Source organism: Pieris brassicae, chromosome 11 (genome assembly GCF_905147105.1).
Source record: "Pieris brassicae chromosome 11, ilPieBrab1.1, whole genome shotgun sequence".
Classification (NCBI taxonomy): Eukaryota; Metazoa; Arthropoda; class Insecta; order Lepidoptera; family Pieridae; genus Pieris; species Pieris brassicae.
In genome coordinates, this window is record NC_059675.1 from 3,585,085 (window position 1) to 3,605,840 (window position 20,756).

The 20,756-nt window shown below is 36.5% G+C and overlaps 1 protein-coding gene across 1 annotated transcript; it reads right to left on the bottom strand.

Annotated features, from left to right (window-relative positions):
• Window positions 1–760: 760 nt before the first annotated feature.
• On the bottom strand, window positions 761–17,745 carry LOC123716056 (RNA-binding protein 38-like). Its single transcript, XM_045671557.1, has 5 exons — window positions 17,362–17,745; window positions 13,162–13,288; window positions 5,626–5,698; window positions 2,901–3,115; window positions 761–2,777 (listed from the first exon to the last, which is right to left on the bottom strand). Exons 1-5 carry the CDS (start codon window positions 17,581–17,583, stop codon window positions 2,647–2,649), a joined length of 768 nt encoding a protein of 255 aa, XP_045527513.1. The 5' UTR covers window positions 17,584–17,745; the 3' UTR covers window positions 761–2,646.
• Between the last annotated feature and the right edge of the window lie 3,011 nt (window positions 17,746–20,756).

Below are 20,756 nucleotides of genomic sequence, written 5' to 3' on the forward strand. Positions count from 1 at the left end.
CATATATTATATAGTAGTCTCGTCGCTCCTAATAACTTATAACTAGTAATTAGTCATAGAATAACACACTTAAGTGCAGGAGTCGTTTATTATACTGTGTATAGTAAATACAACTTTTGTTAATACTTATTCTAGGCACATTTCCACTAAAACTATTATTTGGATAGATACTCGAGGTTTTGTAACAAACAACTCCTACTATCTTTGGTATACGCGAGTACCAGCCATTTAAATGAAACTAATAATATTAAATTAAATCGCATCTATATCCAATTAAGGTGTATTTAACTCGAACAGTAGGTTAAAATAATTATAGAATAAATGAATTGATTTCATTTATTTTATAATTCTGGACAGAATTGGATAAAGATCGAAAAGTGGATGAAGCATGTATTACTTGGTGTATAGAAAAGACAATTAAAGTAAATCTGGAAATGAATGTAAATGTTTAAAACTTTTTAAAGGAAAATTATTATAAAAAAAAACCACCAATTGTACTTAAAAAATTATTATTTTCCATATCCTAAATTAAGTACTTTAACATATACATATTTTGTTTATCCTATATTGAATACTGCCACATATTATACAGTATTGGTTTAACAAGTTATTAGGTATATTTTAAGAATTTATATATAAAATATTTATAGTTTAATAATATTATGTTATACATAAACAATTATTGTGCAATAAATACTGCGATGAAATGCACTTATTGGACTGACAGTGAATCAACACCTTCATTAGGTCTTAAAATCATTAATTGTTTGATGATATGTATATACTATGTAGGGTAATAAACATTTTTTTTTATAATTTTTAAGTCCTATATTACGGCAAGATGGCCTCACTATATGGCATTTTAAAAGTGAATATCCGCGTCTAGTGGCTTAATAGTGTCTTACTATGAGGGGACAAGTAGGGACCCTACACTAGACCATGGTATACATACTTATAATGTTATATTTGGTATGTTTATACTTATATAATGTCTATAATTCAATATATCGAGCCGAATCACATTGCTAACATAGAGATGGTGCCAAGCAACATGGGTTGATACTAACAGTTAGCTAATCCTTATTCATGCTTTTGACTGCCCGACCGAGGCATCCGTGATGATGCGAAATTGTAACTTGGATGATACTTGGCGCTAACTACACATGCTCAGCTGTAAGAGATTCATTTCGGTTTATTAATATTTAACAATTTTTATTCCTCTTCCACATAATAAATAGTATCAACATGTAGATTTACAAATATCAACAAAATAAATTACGAATAACAGAATATTACATCTAAGATTATCTTAAACATACATATATTATGTTAATTATTTAATAATCTAATCATTCTAGTGCCTTAGCTTTAACTTGTACTAAACGCTAGCCGTCGCTAGATACTGCTTACACGAAATCAGTATAATATTTTTGTTTACTAGTATATCAGTGTTCGTTAATCAAACGAATTGAGTAACAGTGACAAAAAAATTGTTTCTATTATTTTTTGGTAAACAATGAATAGAAATAGAATGGTCACGGCCGGCGTTAGTAAAGTTTCATTACAATTAATATTACAAGGACTAGTAATTGAATTATTCTAACTATTAAGTACCCTAAACCGCTTTGGAGAATATTACTAGGGTCGTATGTTATACGCATTATGATTAAGATTAAGTATTTTTGCTAAATTTACGTAGTAAACCCCTCTCCTCCGACCTTAAACTAAACCAAGTCCATTTGAGGACACATTGAGCAACATGGACATGTTTAAACAATAGAAATCTAAACAATTAAGCTTATGAAGCCTTCCGCGTACATTTACACATCCACAATTACCCCGTACCAAATAAACACAGATCTCGATACTTAAGTGATTATTACTTCATTACTTTGTATCACATTAGGCTATCCTCTATCGAGAGAGCATTCGAACGATATTGTATAAGCAGATAATGGTAGGAACCTTTGGTTGAGGATGATACAAGTCATGGGCAAACATGGCGTAACCTTACTTATGTACTACGAGCTGTCCGTCGGGTCGCGTGTACCGCTGCCGTGACATGGTTACTTGGGACTTCGCAGTTACACTAACCAATACTCGTACACTCGTAACTATTCTTCTAGTGCAATTGTTGTTTGAAGGGGGTGAACGAAAAAAATTAAATTGAGCTCATTTATGTTCTGACAATGCAATACAATGGTATTAGTAGTGGAATTCAAATGATATGTCACAACAAAGAGTAACGTCTCAATGTCCCGATGAACATAAGTACAAATTAATACGTAAAAAATATTTTTTATTAATTTACTTCACATAGTATTATTACACGTACACTGGCAGGCTAATTAAGTTATTTCTTGTGTTTCTAATTATATTGTAGTACCTATAGTAAAGGCCAATTGAAGTCTTTGACTAAGGCACCTTATTGTTATCTTTTTACCATTTAGTTTTCAAAAATAATATAATTTTTAGTAATCAACGTGTACTACATATTAGTTAACTCGAGGCTAACATCGTAGGCTTATTCTACAGCTTTGGTCACTTTAAACTTTGTATTTGAATATTTGGTTTTTCATAAAGTTGTCAAAAATATACTTTTAGCTCGTGTGTGGTAACGCTACGACATCACTGTGACATGTGTTTTCACTGCATGCGTGCCTCCTGGAGCTGAGGAGGATAGGACAGGGGGGGCAGAAGGGGTGCTTGGACACTACCACCCTGCAGAGCGTAGTATGGAGACATATACCCTGCACCGCTAGCTGCCGCTGCCGCTGCTGCAAGCATACATTATACGTTAGATCGATGCAGAAATATTAAGATTAGAAACTTGCCACAAAGATTGCCCCTGCTTCAGACAGCTTAAATAGGAGCAGTACAATGTAAAGAACGCTACTGACCGGCTGCGGTGGCGTAGGGATCTATGGTAGCATATTGGTGTTGGTAGGCGCCTTGCGCAGCTGCTTGATACTCGTATAAGTGGTTGGCAGCCGCCACTGCCGCGGCGTGCTGGAGCTGCGGCAGCTGCATCAGTCCCGCCCCGTTGCCCACGCCGCCCACACCGCCTACGCCGCCCACGTATCCTGGTGCGCCATACACGTAGCCGGGGGAGAGTCTGCGAGACACACAAATGTTACGATTGCTATACACACGGACATTTAGGCCGACGGCACTTACGTTTAGTCATCTATGTCTGTATTGTCGAGCAAATATTCTGCCCTATATTAACTACTCATCTATTTATATAGGTACAAGAAATGTATTTTGTCCGAGACATCTTTCCCGACACGACTATATATTATCTGTTGGCATAGCGCCAAAATTTGTCTAAATTAAGTCTCATTTAATAACGTAGTAGACTAAAATTATTTTCTGCTATTTAGATTTATTACTATTTGTATATATATTATAATCGACTAAACGTAAGTTGTTCTATTTTCGGCCGGAAATCATTAGTGATTGATCACATATCTGTGAACAATCATCACGATTGAAACACGCAACTACGGCAGAGCCGGCCGCTAAAGACACGAGCAGCTACCAGTCTTAGTGGCCACCGAGGGAGACGTCGCGAATGAACGGCCGCCGTGCGTCATCAAATCTTCTCTACTCCGCCGCGACCGAAATATCCTAATCGTCGACATCTCGCGTCCAACGTCCGAGATTTATCACGATTAACATTTCAGCTTTTTTGATCTATTTCCGAAACGCAAATCGGTTAACTCGTTCAAGAATAACAGTGTCGAGAGCGTGTTAACCCAGTTTTAATCCCGATCGACAAAGAGAAATAGAAAACCTTGTTGGCGAGCGAAAGAACTGTCGATTCTGCAAAATTTATTAAAAGTCGACGGGCGGTCAAGTTCGTTGGAGAGTGCTCGAGGGCTCTGCCTCAGCGTTTCCGGAGTGCCCTTAGACCGTCGCTGGGGAGCGGTCGTCTTTCTCTGTCACTAATGCGCCGATGGAGACGGATTGATTGGTACTCAACGATCGGGCGCTAGATGTTAGATAGCTTGGCTCCGGAGAAGGAGACATTAACGCATGCGCTGAACGGGCTATGAGACCCCGCCCGGCGCTACGCCTACCTGTAGAGGTTTAGCCCTATTCGCGGACGCGATACCTACACCGCCCTGCTGGGAGCGCGGCTCTGCCTCCAGAAGTACCTACGTGTTAGGACCGGTACATGATAACACGCGGGAAGAGCACAATAAACAAACTGGCGCAACACCACACAAGCTCCACAACTACTTACACAACATTAAAAACTAAAACGTAACAATATTAAAGTCTACTTAATACGGTTAGACCTGACCTTATAAAAATTTAAAATGTAATATTTATTATTCAACATGCAAATCTAAAAACACCTTTACTTACAGACAAAAGACTGAACTGAAAATTGCTTTTCATAAAATGTCGACACAATTAACCTACTTTAATAATTAATCTACAGCGGATAGCGATAGCGGTGATCCACTTTATGACTATTTCGATACCTAGTGTGGTGGTGTCAGTTTTTCATTCACGAGGAAGTTTTGGCACGGCGGCGTTCTGAACGTAACCTATAAGCTACAGTTATGGCCTCTTTCACGATTGGACCATGGGAATCACATTATCAGAACATCCCCCTTTTAGACCATTCATAAAATATGAACTTTGTAGTGTATTTTATGTTTATGAAACAAAAAATGAAACTGACGAAATGTGATTAGCCGAGTTTTGGTGAATGGAATCACAACTCGTGACCTTAGCTTGTTAGAAACTAGCAGAGACGCGAAGCCGTCGCATAAATAATTTCATAAAATGCTTTGGAACAAATCTCATGATGAGTCTTGAGCTTAGGGAACGAGAATTTTTGCTATTGATAATACAAATAAATTACGGTACGCGCGCCGCACGCCCCGCGGGACCGATCGCGGTTACAAAGATTATTGTAAGTGTATTAACGAAATCCACCACCAACAAACTCAAGTCAAATCAAAAGAAATATTACATGAACACGGCATAAAACATAAAGAAAAACACAAAGTGTTGAGAACGATGCGCCAGTGAAGGCGCTGGGCGGCGCCCGCCCGGCCTCGCGCGGCAGGGGCCGCCCCCGCCGCTCTATAGCTTCAAACGTAAACATTAAAAACCCAATCGACTAATTCACACCCAAAACGAAAAAAATCCACTCTCACTCTCACTCTTGCCATAGATACCTATGTGAAAATGTTCGATTATTTAGACAAGGCGTCCGCAGTGCTGCGCCGTCGCCACCGCTGCTGCTCGTCTCATCTACCGAGACAAAAGTCAGCTCAGCATCACTCTTGTGTCTTGGTGCTTACTTGCTCTCACATTACTTACCTACGAAGCAGCCTGCTGTTATCATCTAGGTAAATATAACTCGAGCTACTCAAGGCTAGTTTTAGTGGTTGCCAAATACAGAGTAATGAGTCTGAAAATACCTACATTAAACTCTTTTAATACTATGGTATCAATAAATCGGGAAAGTTGTCTGATTTTTGTCTCGTGAGATGTTAAGTGAGCGGCAGGTCGGAGCCGCGTGTGCTTGCAAACATCGAAGTGAGAAGTCACAGAACATGTATATGCGTATTGTAAATTGTCTCGGGCAAGGAAGAAACTCACCCGTAGTGTGCGGGTAGGACGGCGGGGTAACCTGCTCGAACACCAGCTGCTGCCGCTGCTGCTAATCCGAAACCTGAAACAAATTGAGCAGCCGCATTAGTAAATGGTTATCGTTAACATGGGTCAACTAAATTAGGACGTTAGGAATTTCAACGGAAAAATGTGATCTATCAACGTAAGAGCCGGAGTCAAAAGATTCTATTTTCATTGCTCTAAGCGGAAGCGCCTAGTGAGGACTCTGGTGGAATATAACCGGTGATGTTGGAGCTCATCCAAATGACACAAGAGTCAACTTAGCGCAGGCGACGTTTTAAATGTTTTCTTTTTATTGCATTGTCAAGCACCGCGAGGCTCCGTCTATTTCGGTCGCTCACCGCCGCGCCGCCCTCTCAGCGACATCTCCCGACATACCTATTTATGTATAATTCTAGCACATATCACTTGTCGATTTCATGATACTTTCTCTCTTCTACTTTTTTATTGATGCTACACTTTACAGATTAAAATAGACACAATAAGAACAAAACTATAATTTAACTCTTTTGGTAACTACCAAGTAAATGCAAACTTTTAATTTTTTGACCTTTGAGCCGGATTTAAATGGCGCAGCCATGGTGAATGATTACTGTCCAGTGTTTATAAAACCGTGACCACTAGCCAGTCGTGAAACGTATGGTGAAATTTTACCGATTGATGCAAGGTAGGTACCAAATAACATACTTCCGTAGCGGTCCGGACGGGGTCTCGCTCCGGCTAACTCGGTAATGCATGACCTTCACTATCGTTGACAATATTTACGTAATCTTAATCGTCATTTTTGCTATCATATTTTTTATAATTGGGATTCGGTATTAAACTACTAGTAAGGCTATATCATAGTGAGTTTATTACAGTGGATTGGACAGTTTTTTTGTGATGTTTCTTAGGAAGCATATAATTAATCCGTTTGTTCATAATTTGATGACATGTAAAGGGGTGATGTAGCCACCACACACTGATAGGGTTGATCGCGTGTCGGAACAACGATGTACGCCGCAGCGATCGATGGCGCGGCATTTGACGGCCGAGGTCGCTGTTGTCCACCATAAAGCTTATCTGATTCATAAGGGTTTTCCTCTTCATGCCTGCGACCTCGATACCATATTGTCCAATATGACCCAGTTATACTTCGATTCCGAATCGATTAGGTAATTCCTCCCTCCTATATTTTTATGACAATTGAAACAAACACGGCGATGTGGCGTTAAAATCGAATGACGCAGCCGCGGGCGTTAGTCAGTTTTCTCTGAAAGACTGATCGCCCACATTTTGAAGTAAATAAAGGTTCGTTTTGAATGTTTTTGTGCGATTTCAGTCCCGCTCTTAGGGTCGACGAACTGCAAAGCCGACATACAGAGCTTAACGACGCTTGTAAGGATTCTACGGAAATACGATTTTAGACGCAGCGCCGGGCAAGGCTCCTGTCACAATTACTTTGTTAAGTAGAAAATAAGTGGAACGCTAGAAACCAATCGACGGACAGGCAAACTTTATTACAACCATGAAATAGCATTTACGACTTCCGATTTTTCGTAAACGTGCGGACCACCGAAAACGTACATTAACGCTCGGAATTATTTACTTTGTATAGAATCGTGCGCTATTTGTAAATACAACGTAGTTAGTTACGATTTTAAATGCTCGGGATAGACGGCCCCGTGTGCTACCAGCCACCGCATATAACGTTGTCACGACCGTGACAGTTTGGCATGTCCGGTGGCCTTCCTTTTGATCACATCGGTGTCGTCTCGGACGTACAGACCTATAAATTTAACACTAAATATAGACCGACGTGGTCCACCCGCTTTAAACCGCGTGCCGCGCCTAAGCTTGGTGTCTTTGCTTGGATCATAAAAAAATATTCAGGAAATTATGGCTAGTATACTCTTCAATAAGAAATCCATCGAGAAGACATAGGCCGTTAGAGACCTGGCACGTGGCCAACGCTAATGTCGCGGTGCTCCCAAAACTGCGTATATTTAGACAAAATAAAGAGGCAAGCGAAGACAAAACGAGACGCAATCTTGTTTTATAAATAACCGCGTCGCTCGCCGGACTCGACCCAACCTCTGCACGCCAGCTGTTGGTCGATAAATAATAATTAAAACAGGAATAAGTCTCTTTACTTCAAAGTTTTGCAAAATCTTAGTGAATATTGGGTATGAAAACAAACCAAGGATATTTTGTTGGACGTACTAAGTCCCATTGAAAATTTATATAGTATAAATAGAATGTTACATTATGGATATAACGAGGAATTACAAGTTAAAACAGACAATTCATATATGGGATATACATTATATGGTGATACTAGAGGAGGGCTTCCTGCGGAAATCACTTCCAGGTATTAAGTTACCCAGGCCTAGCCCTATAGTAGTCCTGCAAAGTAAGACTGGGCGTAATATGTGCTTTCTTTTATAAATTGATAAATATCAAAAACTATTATATATATCATACTTATATTAGACGTAACTTAGGTTCATATTCTATACACAAACTATATATCTACCTATAGGTATATTTTGCCAATATTATCGAAGTTCCAAGAATTATTTTGGAATTAAACTTTGAAGAATTGGTCTAATAGCATAGAATGTGGAATAGATGTTAGCTTGCAAGTTATGAGAGACATCCTGTTATAATCAGTGCTGCGGTTTTTTTTTAATGTTAATGGTTTTTCGGATTTAGTTTGTATTTGTAAAATACATCGCATGATAACTGTTTAAAAATATTTATGCACCGTTATTTATGTTTTGTTTTTAGACCTACTCACTAGTACCTAGAGCTATGTGAATTATAATTCAATGTTTGGATAATAATTTGGTACACTATATACAAAATAATTATGGTGCATCCGTTGATATAAAAGTTAATGAGATTTAAGATCTGCGAATTATTTTAAGTGATGTTTAAAAAAAATATAGGTTTTTTCATAACGTCCTATTAGTTATACAAAGTATTTAGTTTGCATCCCGAATGTAAGATACGCGTTTCATACTGATATCATTATTAGCTTGTTTCACTTTCACAATAATTATTTTAAATCATGGCGCATGCCTCATAAAAATCACTGAATAGTTAATACAATAATAATATTTACGGCCGAATCACGGTGTGCAATGCAAAGTCAGTCATTGCAGTAATTACACATTTCCGTCCTCAACAATACAATATTATATACGTCGGGTTAGGAAAGTACATATACACTAGTAGTTATATACCTATGTACTATGTATAAACGATTACTGTAAAGTTAGATACGATCACGCGGTGTTATCGAGCTACTTACATTATGGCTTCACCACGCTATCGGATCGGCCATAATGTATAGAATACAGCTCAAATCAATTATTGATCGGTACAGGCGAACGACGCGCGTGGAATCATCAGGCCGTTCGACACCTTAAGCCTAAAGCCGAAATAAAAATAGTTTTGGGAACAGAGCGGGGAGAGGGAGGCAGGGGTACATGCATAAGTAATGCACCGTTAAGGGGCGAACGGCGGCGGCGGCGCACGCGACAACGCCGCCTCCTGCCGGTGACGCTAAAGGCTAACCCCTCTGCAATCACCCGCTGTGCACTGAAACTCTTCATTAATCAATGATGACTCCCAAAGCTTTGTTTTTTACATATTGCTTCAAAGAACTGGGTGTCATGCGCTATTAAGTACTTAGCTCGATAATTACACTCCCGGGCCAGTTTAATTAATCACTTCTCTCAGAGTCCTAAAAGACAGGTGTGAATCGATTACTACTAGAGTTAAATCGTTCAATAATTCAACATGTACCCGGCTGTTTGGACAAGTGCTCGCTCGGCCCTCATCAACACTTCCATATAATAAAACTTTAACAATGTTTTCATAATCGACGACAGCGCGCCTCAAACTGCTCGTTAGTCGTAACTTCAATGTATTTAGGAACTAGGCTACACAATTTTGTATCGCAGTAATTAAAGTTGAATAAACAAAATATTGTAAAATAATGTCGGTGCTAAATTAATCATGGCGATCTGGTATTTAACACCTAACCAAATAAAGTCAAATGAAATATTTTTTTATAGTTTCAGCTTTTACCACTGTTCATAACATATTGTGCAGATATTTATAAAGAAGTGTTTAATTATAACGATGAATTACTCCATTTATACGTTTAAAAGTACCTTGAAATCGTTTATTATCGCTTAGAGCGCGTATTTATCTTGGCATCAAATAATCAGTAGTTACCGAAGACAGATAAGCTACGCTCATCACTCGGCGATGAACCGTTTCCTTAAAAACTATGATGGTTTAACGCCTTATAACTTTAGACATTATTTATCCAAACTAACAAAATACTACTGATTTCGAGATAAGAAAATGAATAAAACAAATTGCAACTGTGCTAACTAATAATTGAGATAAAACATTACGTAATGTGAAAAATTTTGACAGCGCCAATTCGTATGCACCCGTATGCATAACTAAACAATTTGCTCCGGATAAGTGTAACAAAGACAAGATTCAACAAAGGAAGTTTGATGGGTAGAAATGTGTGCCTGTGAATTCAGATCAAGCAACCCTCATAACAGTCCTGCAAGGAAACCGTACAACATAATACATCAACTCGTTTAACCGTCATATCTTTTATTTAACGAAGCCCTTTATAGCTTTAACTGAATCTGAGCCTAAACAGGTTGAGCACAAATATTTTGAAGTAATTCAGGGATACTAAGCAGACTGCCGTTCGGATGTATTTATGAAAGGGCACAATGTACGTTATGTTAGGAATCTCATCGTTAACCTTATTCGAACAATAGCAAACTCGGACAAGTCAAAGCGAGAATCTTTTTTGAAGGTGACCGAGTTTAATACAAAGCATACAGATATTTATCAGATTTTTATACAGTATAACGAGAATATAGTTCATTTGATGGGAACTAGCCTTGGGGGTCGCTATAGTTACAATCAATACACAGAGCTAATGACACTAAGTACGGCTGGCCAATAGACAGTGGGCTATGGGCCGTGGCCTGGGGCATATGGCAGGACCGGTACGCCACGGCTCAGCCAGGTGGCCGTCATGCGCGCCCGCACCCATTGTACTGTGCCTGTTTTACCCCGCCCCTCCTGCCGACCCTCGCCTGTCCCCGTGCCAACTCCTAACAATAATAATCTGCGAAGCTGTTACGACCGGAATCCAGTCAGTTACACCTAACACAATAAAAGTTTTTTTTTTATCAGCTGATTCCTCCGTTATATTTTTAACAAAATAAACAAGTTTATTCCATAAGCAAAACATACTATTAACTTTTACTGCACTAATGACAACTGACGATATAAAAGTAGATCATATAATTGCTGTAACAATATTGTATGTAGTATTATGTAATTTTGGTCGTTTTATCTTTAAGGACAATCTATGAAATAGTGCTCTTTTTATTTTCTATCATAACTTTCAGTTTTCAATCTGTTTGGCGCGGATATAAAAAAGCTGATTTGAGATTGCGAACACGATGAAGAACAAAGTATACACACGTTACTACATTTTACATTTTAAAGGTGACAAGTGGAGCTATGTAAATCACTTCAACAGTTGGTTAATAAATTGCCATGTTAGCAGATTTCACCACAAGTAAGGTTTACAAGGGTTGCGTGCGAGAACCAATCAATTAGCGAGCTACGAGTTTCCGGCCCCGGTGAGGAACTTCCGGAGGGCTGCGTCGTGACGTCACAACCATTGACGCCACGTTGACAAGATCATATACACCTTCCTTTGCACCTTCACTGATTCATAGCTGATTTTGAACGAGCGTAAGAAGGCATCATTAATACGACTAGCGATTGCGTTCTGAAGAGAAATTTTACCAAAACATGAAGATGCTGAATCGTAACCTGAACGTAAGATTGATAAAATGTATTTAATGTCATTTAGAATGGACATTGCAAAGGGAAAGGCGCGATAAGAAATGCAATATTTTCTTGATACAACTATAAGCTATACAGCGGAAGAGTCCTATAAAAATATTTAATTACTACGAGTACTTTTTTTAATAGAATTCATTATATTACTTAGTAAGAAAATCGCTGCTTTTTTATTACAATATTACTTAACTATCTTATATTGCTATATATCTATATTATAAAAAGGCACATATCATTCACCCAGTGAAGATTACATTATTTTGTGAGATTTTCGTTCGCGAAATTCAAAAAATATTAATTTTATTATATGCACAGAGATAGGCTTACAATCAACCGGCAGATAATTATCAGTTTATGATATCAATATCCACTACAACGCTGCACAATTATTAATTTAGCGCCCGTATCGATTTTTGATAATTTCTCTATTAGTTTAATTTAATTTTCCTTCGTGCCTAACCTAACTATTATTTAACTTGCAATAGAATATACAGGAGTCATGCTGTTTATTTCTGATTCGATATTTGTAATTTTTTATTGCTTTTAGCAAAACCAAAGGAAAAGAAAAAACAGAAACATATGTGTATACAAAGTTTATATTAGCAAACATTCTTTTGTCCAATATTTATTTCACCCAAAATAATAAATCCATATTGAATGAAAGGAATATCAAAAGCGAGAAATATTCATTGTGTTAACGTTTAAGATATAAGCTGGTACTCACAATACGCTAATATATTTATTGTTTTAGAGATCACCTGGCTTTGGTAATTGTTCTACCTGCCAAAAGACATAAGACAATCGCCAATTGTCTATTTGTGAAACTAACAAAGAATATAATGCGATGTAGTGCAGTTTTCTAGATAATATTTATTATTATATTTGACTGTAAATTGGCGTACAAATGTTATCTTTTATAAACTAAGGAACTTAAGACGTAATAATGGAATAAATCGAAGACATTAACAACAAATTTAAACTAAATCGACCTAATTAATTAAAAAGAAAGAATTAAGTATGTCATTTACCTATTTCATGCTACTGATAAAACATTAGATTGTGAATAATGAACAAGAACAAATACCCCCCAAAGCGTCACCCACGTTGTTGCGACATATTGTCACAAATGCTAAATATTTTACAAAAAAAAACTTTCGAGCTGTACAATCGACCAATTCATCCAGGTTAAGTAATAATGATTAGATGATATTTTGAATTGATAATAATATATCATTGCCTTCAATATAAATTAAATCAGTAGTGAGACTTCAAGTGCATAGGCGACAATTAAAGATTTAAGGTGACCGGTGACTCCAGAGCTGGTGCTTTCCACGACGAAATAAGTATTACAATACAGCGAGAAAATGCTGCCAGCATTAAAAATACACTGTCACAGGGACGAAATTTATAAAATACAAACAAACTTTTCGTTGATTCAAACTTGTATGATGAACACCAAGTCTTAATGTGTTTACATCAAAGCGGGACGTTGTAACATTTGATAATTAAACATGTTTGATATTTCGGTATATCTAGAAGCCAAGTTCTGATCTACATTATAAAGGTTGCCAAGTAAATATAAATTTAATGATCTCTCACCAGGCGCTAAGTTCCCTCGAGGCTTCGCTCCGAGTATTGCTAGGTTCACGTTGGCTTTTCTTCCGTCAATGATTGGGTTGGGGTCTTTACAGGCACGTTCCGCTGCCGCTCTGTCTCCCATTATTACCTGATAAAGAAAAGGTAACATAAGAATTCATACTACCTACCATTGCCACAACGAAAATAATTTCTAACTGATATAAATGATAACATTTAGAATAATGAGCGTATGGAACAACGTTTACATTACGACGGGTCATTATTTTTATAGTTTTTATCGATTCGAATAAAACCTACAACCAACGACACCGTCGCCCACAATCCACATTACCTATTGTAATGCATGCGAGCTCCGCAGGTCGACACCTCAATTTCTACAACCGATCGACCATTTTCGTTTGACCCCAGAAATAACCGAAATAAATGGCATAAAGTGAGCCCATTACCGAGTTCGGGGCTCTAAGAAAATGGTTGAAATACGTAGTATTGATACGATCAAACAAATGTTTGATGACCTCTAAGATATTGAAGGTCTAATACAATTGTAAATTAAAATAATTTAGGTATTCAAGTATACTGCTTTGAAAAGCCTTAATATTAAGCGACAGTTGATAGAAGGTATATTTTATATTTATAAATGAATATTATTCTTAACGAAATCAAAACCACAATATAACATGTTAGGTTTACATTGTATAGTCGGCGCTAGTCAACGTTAATAAGACTAATTCACCGTCTCGTTACTAAAATTATATTTACTATTGAAGATTAGCATTGTATATTATGAAAAATATATGTATGTAATAATAAAGTAACAATGAGCCACGTAAATGTTTTACAGGTTATAAAGGTATATTAATATTTAATACCATTTACATTGTTTTTAAACCAGCTGTGATACGTTAATTAAAAAAATACCTGGCATTGTATGTAAATTAAATTCGAATTTTAATTAAATACAGGAATCGAAGTACGTATTTGCAATCAGTTCGATACGGCAGCTCACAAAATGTTGTTACAAAGCGTTTAAATCAACGTTAGCTGCGCCCCGCGCCTGATAAGCCATTTGTATACCTACGTACCTATAGATTTATGTGAGACCGCCGCTAATAACAATCGTACATTTCTTTATTGTCGCTACACGGGATATGCCAGTATTACTAACTTTGCCTTTTCAAAACTATAGTTCTTCCGTTTTTTTATTCATAAATATAAAAAAACACAATATTTAAATTCCTGCGTTAGATTCTGTATGTCACAGTGTTTGACAGCGGCAGGAACACATTGTTAATTGTCAACACTTTCTCAACTTCCTGCACTCGGAGGTGTACCTACCGATAACATTCTGCATAATTACAATAACTGATAAAAGCACTACCCGAGTTGCTTTAAAACAAATAAGACATACACGTACACCGCTAATACATACTAGGCTTTTTAACGTATGGTTTTTTTTAATAAATATATATATAGGTATAGTTATCGTTAATTAGCAATAATTTATGATATCATTAAATCGATGTACTTTTTATCAACGAGTATACATATATAAATACATTTTAATTTAGTGTTACAATAGTATGAACGATAGGTACTTTTAATTTTTAAGTTAGTTAACTTAGTTTTTACTTAGGTATTTTTAATTCATACATAATAGAACGAAACCAGATAACTAGGCGTGTCCAATACGATAGGAAACAAATAGGACCGCCCAACCAATTCAGCTGGACGGTACCGGTCCTTAGTGAATTGTGATATTATGTAATAAATAATATACTGTAGGATCAGCTGTCTTCAAAATAACAATATAATTAAATTACTACTCATCTGACAGATTTCGCGCATGAATAAACTGGACGGTTTTAGGGCTTCAAAGTAATAATGTGTTTGGCCCTTTAATCTACATTTACTGGTTAGTTGATCTAATAGTTTAATAGTTGCAACTAAGACGATGTCTATACTATAATACAGTATTTAAGAAAACTACTTTAACATTAATTATTTACTTAGGTATGAATTGGTATTACGAGCCGACGGTTCAAATCAATATTTGTAAGCTACTTCCACAAGCTAACGGGCTTCTTTCTAAAGGAAATACTATACTTTAAAGAAGAGCTTATATCTATGGCTTTTCAGCCTTATCCCTTAATGCTAAAAACAATATACTATCGATATCATTGTATCAATTTTACTGCCGCAAATAATGGCCAGATCTAAAAAGTAGATTTGTGTAAATACCAATTGCTACGATGTGCCTGTGCACCGTTATAGAATATTTAGGTCTGTACTAATTTATACTACAACAAAACTATAAACAAATCCTATGTTTTAGGTACTTATTGTTCACCCCTACACTAGAGTATTATTATTATTCTAATCAGTCCACCATTACAACAATACCAACACAGGGCTAGTCGTGTGTTTCAATACAATACAGCTGTGTGGTCTATCTAATTATGAGGTAGGTTTTGTTGAATCCCGTAGTATGCTCTCAGCCCGCACGGTGGCTATCGAGTGACGGTCTTTTGTCTTCGGTGTGTACTTCATCACGTATCTAGGTACTCGGGTAACATCTGATACTCCTGTCTACACCTGGTTGAAACCGTATCACGAATTATTTTTCTAAATATTTAATTGTAGCTGTATTAAGCAATGAAGAAAAAAATTACAGTATATATATTCTAAGCTATTTTATAAAGTTTATACATATTTAAACCTCAGAAGATTATAATAAGTCACTTATATAATACATTAAAACTTAAAATCTCAAATGTTATTATTACCGTAACAATGTTTCTGCTTAACAATAATAGATGAATTAAAAAAAAAACAAAGAAGTCTAAATAATAAGAAAATAATAGGCTAACTACTTTTTTATTACGTATGGAGATTTTTAAATGTATTTTATTAAAAAAATAAACTTATAATGTTTATAAGTTATGTATAAATATTTGGTAGGTTTTCCAGAATAACTAATTTTTAAGAAACAACCTACTTACTACTGGACTATTGTTACCAAGTTCATCTACAAATAGTAGGACCGTAGGTATGTTGCTTCAGGCTTTACAGTAAACATAATGAAAGTATGTCGTTACTATTGCGTGACACTAGGTCCCAAACATTCAAATGATAAAAAATCTTGTATAACATTTTCAGAAGTCTCGTATTTAAGTCCGATAATTGAGTAATCCATACCACATACCGTACAAAACTAAAATCTAATCGGGTCATATTTTCTGCCGCCTAACTATTTGGATTCTGTTGGAGTTTATTAGAAGACTAAAATGTTAACCAAGTTGAGTGAATTTCAATATTTGCTTTGTCGTAAGAATCGTCGATATTGGTGTTGCAGTGACGCATTGCGATTATTAAACCTATTTGGATGTGACAGAGAGGGTGCAACGAGTCGGTTCCCTGCAACAGGGTGCCTTACCCCAGTTCAATTGAAATGGGGTTGTGATTCATTTCCCACGAGCCCCACTCGCACACGAAAAGCCTCAGACTCTATTACGATAAAGATTCTCCGATGCCAGTTTATTCCTCTTTCTACGTTATTGTTCGCATCTGTTCAAATTTCACACATTTATGCGGTATGAACGCAGGCTTTCAACTTCAGAATCAACTAAATAATTGTTACTGTTAGCGACAATAGACGACACATTGTGTACCTTGTTACGGTTTACTACGCGACGTACACTTAGATGCTTTATGCCCTTCGAAATTATTCTAATTTTTAACTAATACTCAGGCACCTATTGTTTAGCTACACAATAGGCAGCTGAAAGATTTGCAATGTCTGGCGAGTGAAGTGAGATTGTTTATTGAAACATCTAATTCCTCTTAATTCAGTCACGTTTCACATAGCACCTATCCTTCAGGACGCAAATGAATCTAGGGATACCAAGCAAACAATGTCACTTGGTATTTATTGTAATAACCTAATCAATGTTCTAGGTACTAGTATGTAGGTAAATAGCAGGTGCGATAACACTTCGATAATATAGGTACACGTTTCAGAGTCGTAGAAACACGAATGCGCAAGGGCACAGTAAAGTTTACGTGTCGCTTCAGCTGTAAACGATGTTTCTGCTCGCTACGTGGCTGTTTATTATTTCTATAGGATATTATTGTTACGATACAAATTAAATTATTGCAATCAATATAATTGATATATATATATCTGTTATTAAAATGACTTACGAAACCGTATCCTCTACTTTTGCTAGTCTGTCTATCTGTGATCACTACCGCCTCCTCGATATCTCCGTACACCGCAAAGTGCTCTCGCAAGCTCTTATCCGTGGTATGGTATGGCAGACCGCCGACGAAGAGTTTGGTCCATGTGGTGTCTTTCTGACCGGGTAAACTACCCAGGGACAGTAGCCCCTCGGGCTCGGCCGGCATAGCGCCCGCCATCAACATTCCTTGTACGGTCTCCGTCGCGGCGGTCACTCTCGCACTCTACCACTACTGACACTCCGCAGCTTAGCGGATGAAAATTATACGACGGGTGTAATCCGCAAGTATATACGTGCAGCTAATGCGATGGTTGCGCGCGGACTGGTGCTCCTGCCTTCTTGAGAGCGCACGTGGCGCCCGCCCCGCTACGAATGCGACCCTCGCCCCCCCGCGCCGCCCGCCTCACCAGATGCGGGGCCACATGCGTCGCCGTGCCGTGTGCTTGCTACGGCCTGCTGCCTCAGCAACCCTCCAGTGCTTACAATGATACAACTAGTTATCACAGTTGCTCCTTCGGCATTAAAGCCAAAAAATTATGTATGACACGACTGCAATAAAACGTCATAACATAACTTCAGTAGAAAACGCAAGATAGAATAAACTAATAATAAGTAACTGATCTCCTAAGATAAGCGGCTACACTACTTATCATGAATATACAACGGTTATTACCAAAAAATATGAAAGTGTACAAAATAGCTCTATTTTATTACCATTTAATAGATTTATAATTGATGTGTTGGCATAAATCGATTAGAAATACAAATATCAAGCAGGCAAGCTATAAATGGATAACAATTGTGTAACAACGCAAGATCACACATATATTTTGTGGAAAAGAGAAAAAGATAAAATTTTAGAGGATGACGAGACACAGTGATACAGTTTCAAATATCACAGGAAGGTAGCACACGTGGGAAACTATTGTTCTTTGCCGACAAATCACTTCCTCCACCCGCTGTCATATTGTACCATATTTTACACAAACTTTCCTTTACACAATGAGGCTTTTTATGTATGTACTTTACCTACGTTCGTGATAACCATATCAACATGTTATAAGAACACTCGTTAACATGTTATAAATAATAAATTTATTAATCAACTATGAAATCAGTTTAAAAAAAACTATATAGGCAATAATAAAAAAAAACCTTTTTCAGAAAAATTCAGTCACAACAAAATATAACATAACATTTCATTTGACATTCTACCCTCTTAATTTAACTACTTACTATATAGAGTATATATAGTCTTATGTTCATATTTATTACGTGTATAGATATATGTATATACAACATATAACTATTATTGGTAAAACATCAAAAAGATATGAAAAGACTAACACAATAAATAATATTAAATTAAATAATATTATTTGGATGGAAATAATAAACAAATGCCTCAAATCTTTATACGGTTTGTACCTATATTTTTTTATAAAATTAAACTTTTCAGCGGACATCTAGCAAAAAGTTTCTATTAAAAATGTTCCATTATTTAGCATTTCTCGAAAATAGATCAGCTGTTCAATTTTTAAAACGGAATCTTCCCTTTATTTTCATTGAATGGAGAGCATAGTGTTCAAAGGTAGTTTGAGCCGTGAGGGGTCGCGGGTTCATTGCTCGAGGCTATTGTCAAATGCGCGTGCCCGGCAGCTGCGGCCTCCCTTGCTTTGGCCGACGGGGGTAGCACTCAGCAGATGGTGCAATGCTTTTTTATAATATTAATCTCAAATTTTATGTCACGCTTCAATGCTAACCGACATGTTCACAATTCATTATTCACGAACATATATCTTCAACAAGGCATTGCGCCAATATAAGAAAATATTATAACTTTTACATAGCTGATTATAATTACATACAACATAGCTGTAAAAGTTATATTGTTTGTACAATAATTTTTATTAGAATATTCAAATTTAAAATACTTTTCTATCGGTTTATATAATTTTGGACGAATGTAATTTATAATTTTGTTGAACCCTGCCATCTATTCTGTACACGTTACACTATAATAATACACGCATTTGTGCAAACATAATAGTTAAGAAGTCAACATGCAGATGGCGTTATACAAAAACATTATTAGTAAAAATAATATTTTAAGTGTTATAAAAAGTGTATAAAGTAAATAGAGTGACGATTACACTTAAATTACTCATACGAAATTATTAAGCATCTATACACTATTTCTTTCTTATATAAACAGACACGGTACGGTGTATGACATCACGATTTAACATAGTCACGGTCCACAGCCCACGGCTTGCGCCTGCGTATAATATTTAAAACGAAACTTGTAATACTTTGACGAAATTACGACGCTGTTTCAACATTATAACTTACCTTAAGTTTTAAAATAGCAAGGTATGCTCAATGAATCTAAACTGTTAATGCAAAATGCTATTATTGATAAGAAGCTTTTGGATTATAAAGTAGACTGCTATCTTAACGAATGACCTGTGACATTAGTGAGTCAATGGATATAAAATCGTCATTGATTGTATCCAAAGCACGTTTCGTCATTCCTATAAACGTATAGTGACCATCAGTGGATGCGTAATAAGTCACCAATGCAGAACGTGGCCTTTTAAATTGTTTTAATGTTTCGAAACGCCTAGATATTTTGCAGTATATATTACCTAGGGAAGGCAAGTAGCGTCTACTATTACGTATTAAGGACATGAACCTATTGAATCTATTATCTACCGCACCGAATGACTTACATTGATCTATGCCCTGATTCATAAAAACCTGACCTCTGACATGGTTTTTTGGTATCATTTCATAGGATAAATTAAATTATTCACAGTTTTATATCCTAATTTTATTTAAAGAGTACACTGAATTAGATATTTTTAATATACTATTACTTGCGCTTCTAACTAGCATGAATTTACTGCATTTTAAAACGTAATTTAAGACATCGTTAAAGATGATATATCTACCTCTTAGGGTTCACAAAAGTAGCAGATACATTCTATAAATGAAGTAATACGTATCTTATGATTTTATAGTAATAACAATGTTTACTCGGCCTTGTCGCTGTAGGTTGTGTAGAAGGTCGATGTATGTTTATAGTTAAGGTATAATCATATTAATATTATGGTCGTAGGTGACCGTCGCTTTGGAGACCCTAGCTATCGCCTGTTAGGGCATACTTATGTAACAATGTTAGCTTGTGAAACAATATGAACCAATCGATACCTTTGTGAGGTATGTACCTGATACTGCTGAAGACTTACAATTACTCTTTTAATTATCTTTTGGAATGTATATAGGCTCACACACTTGGCTCACAAAATACCTATTATGTTATTGGTTTTAGTTTGCTAAATATGAACCTACAAA

What these genes read in the sequence shown, in the direction of transcription:
- LOC123716056 (XM_045671557.1), bottom strand. Translation starts at nt 17,583, where the DNA reads ATGTTGATGGCGGGCGCTATGCCGGCCGAGCCCGAGGGGCTACTGTCC. An exon ending in AAAGTAGAGGATACGGTTTC is followed by an intron (nt 13,289 to 17,361) that starts GTAAGTCATTTT and finishes TTTCTTTATCAG; the next exon opens with GTAATAATGGGAGACAGAGC. An exon ending in GTCCTACCCGCACACTACGG is followed by an intron (nt 3,116 to 5,625) that starts GTGAGTTTCTTC and finishes TGTGTCTCGCAG; the next exon opens with ACTCTCCCCCGGCTACGTGT.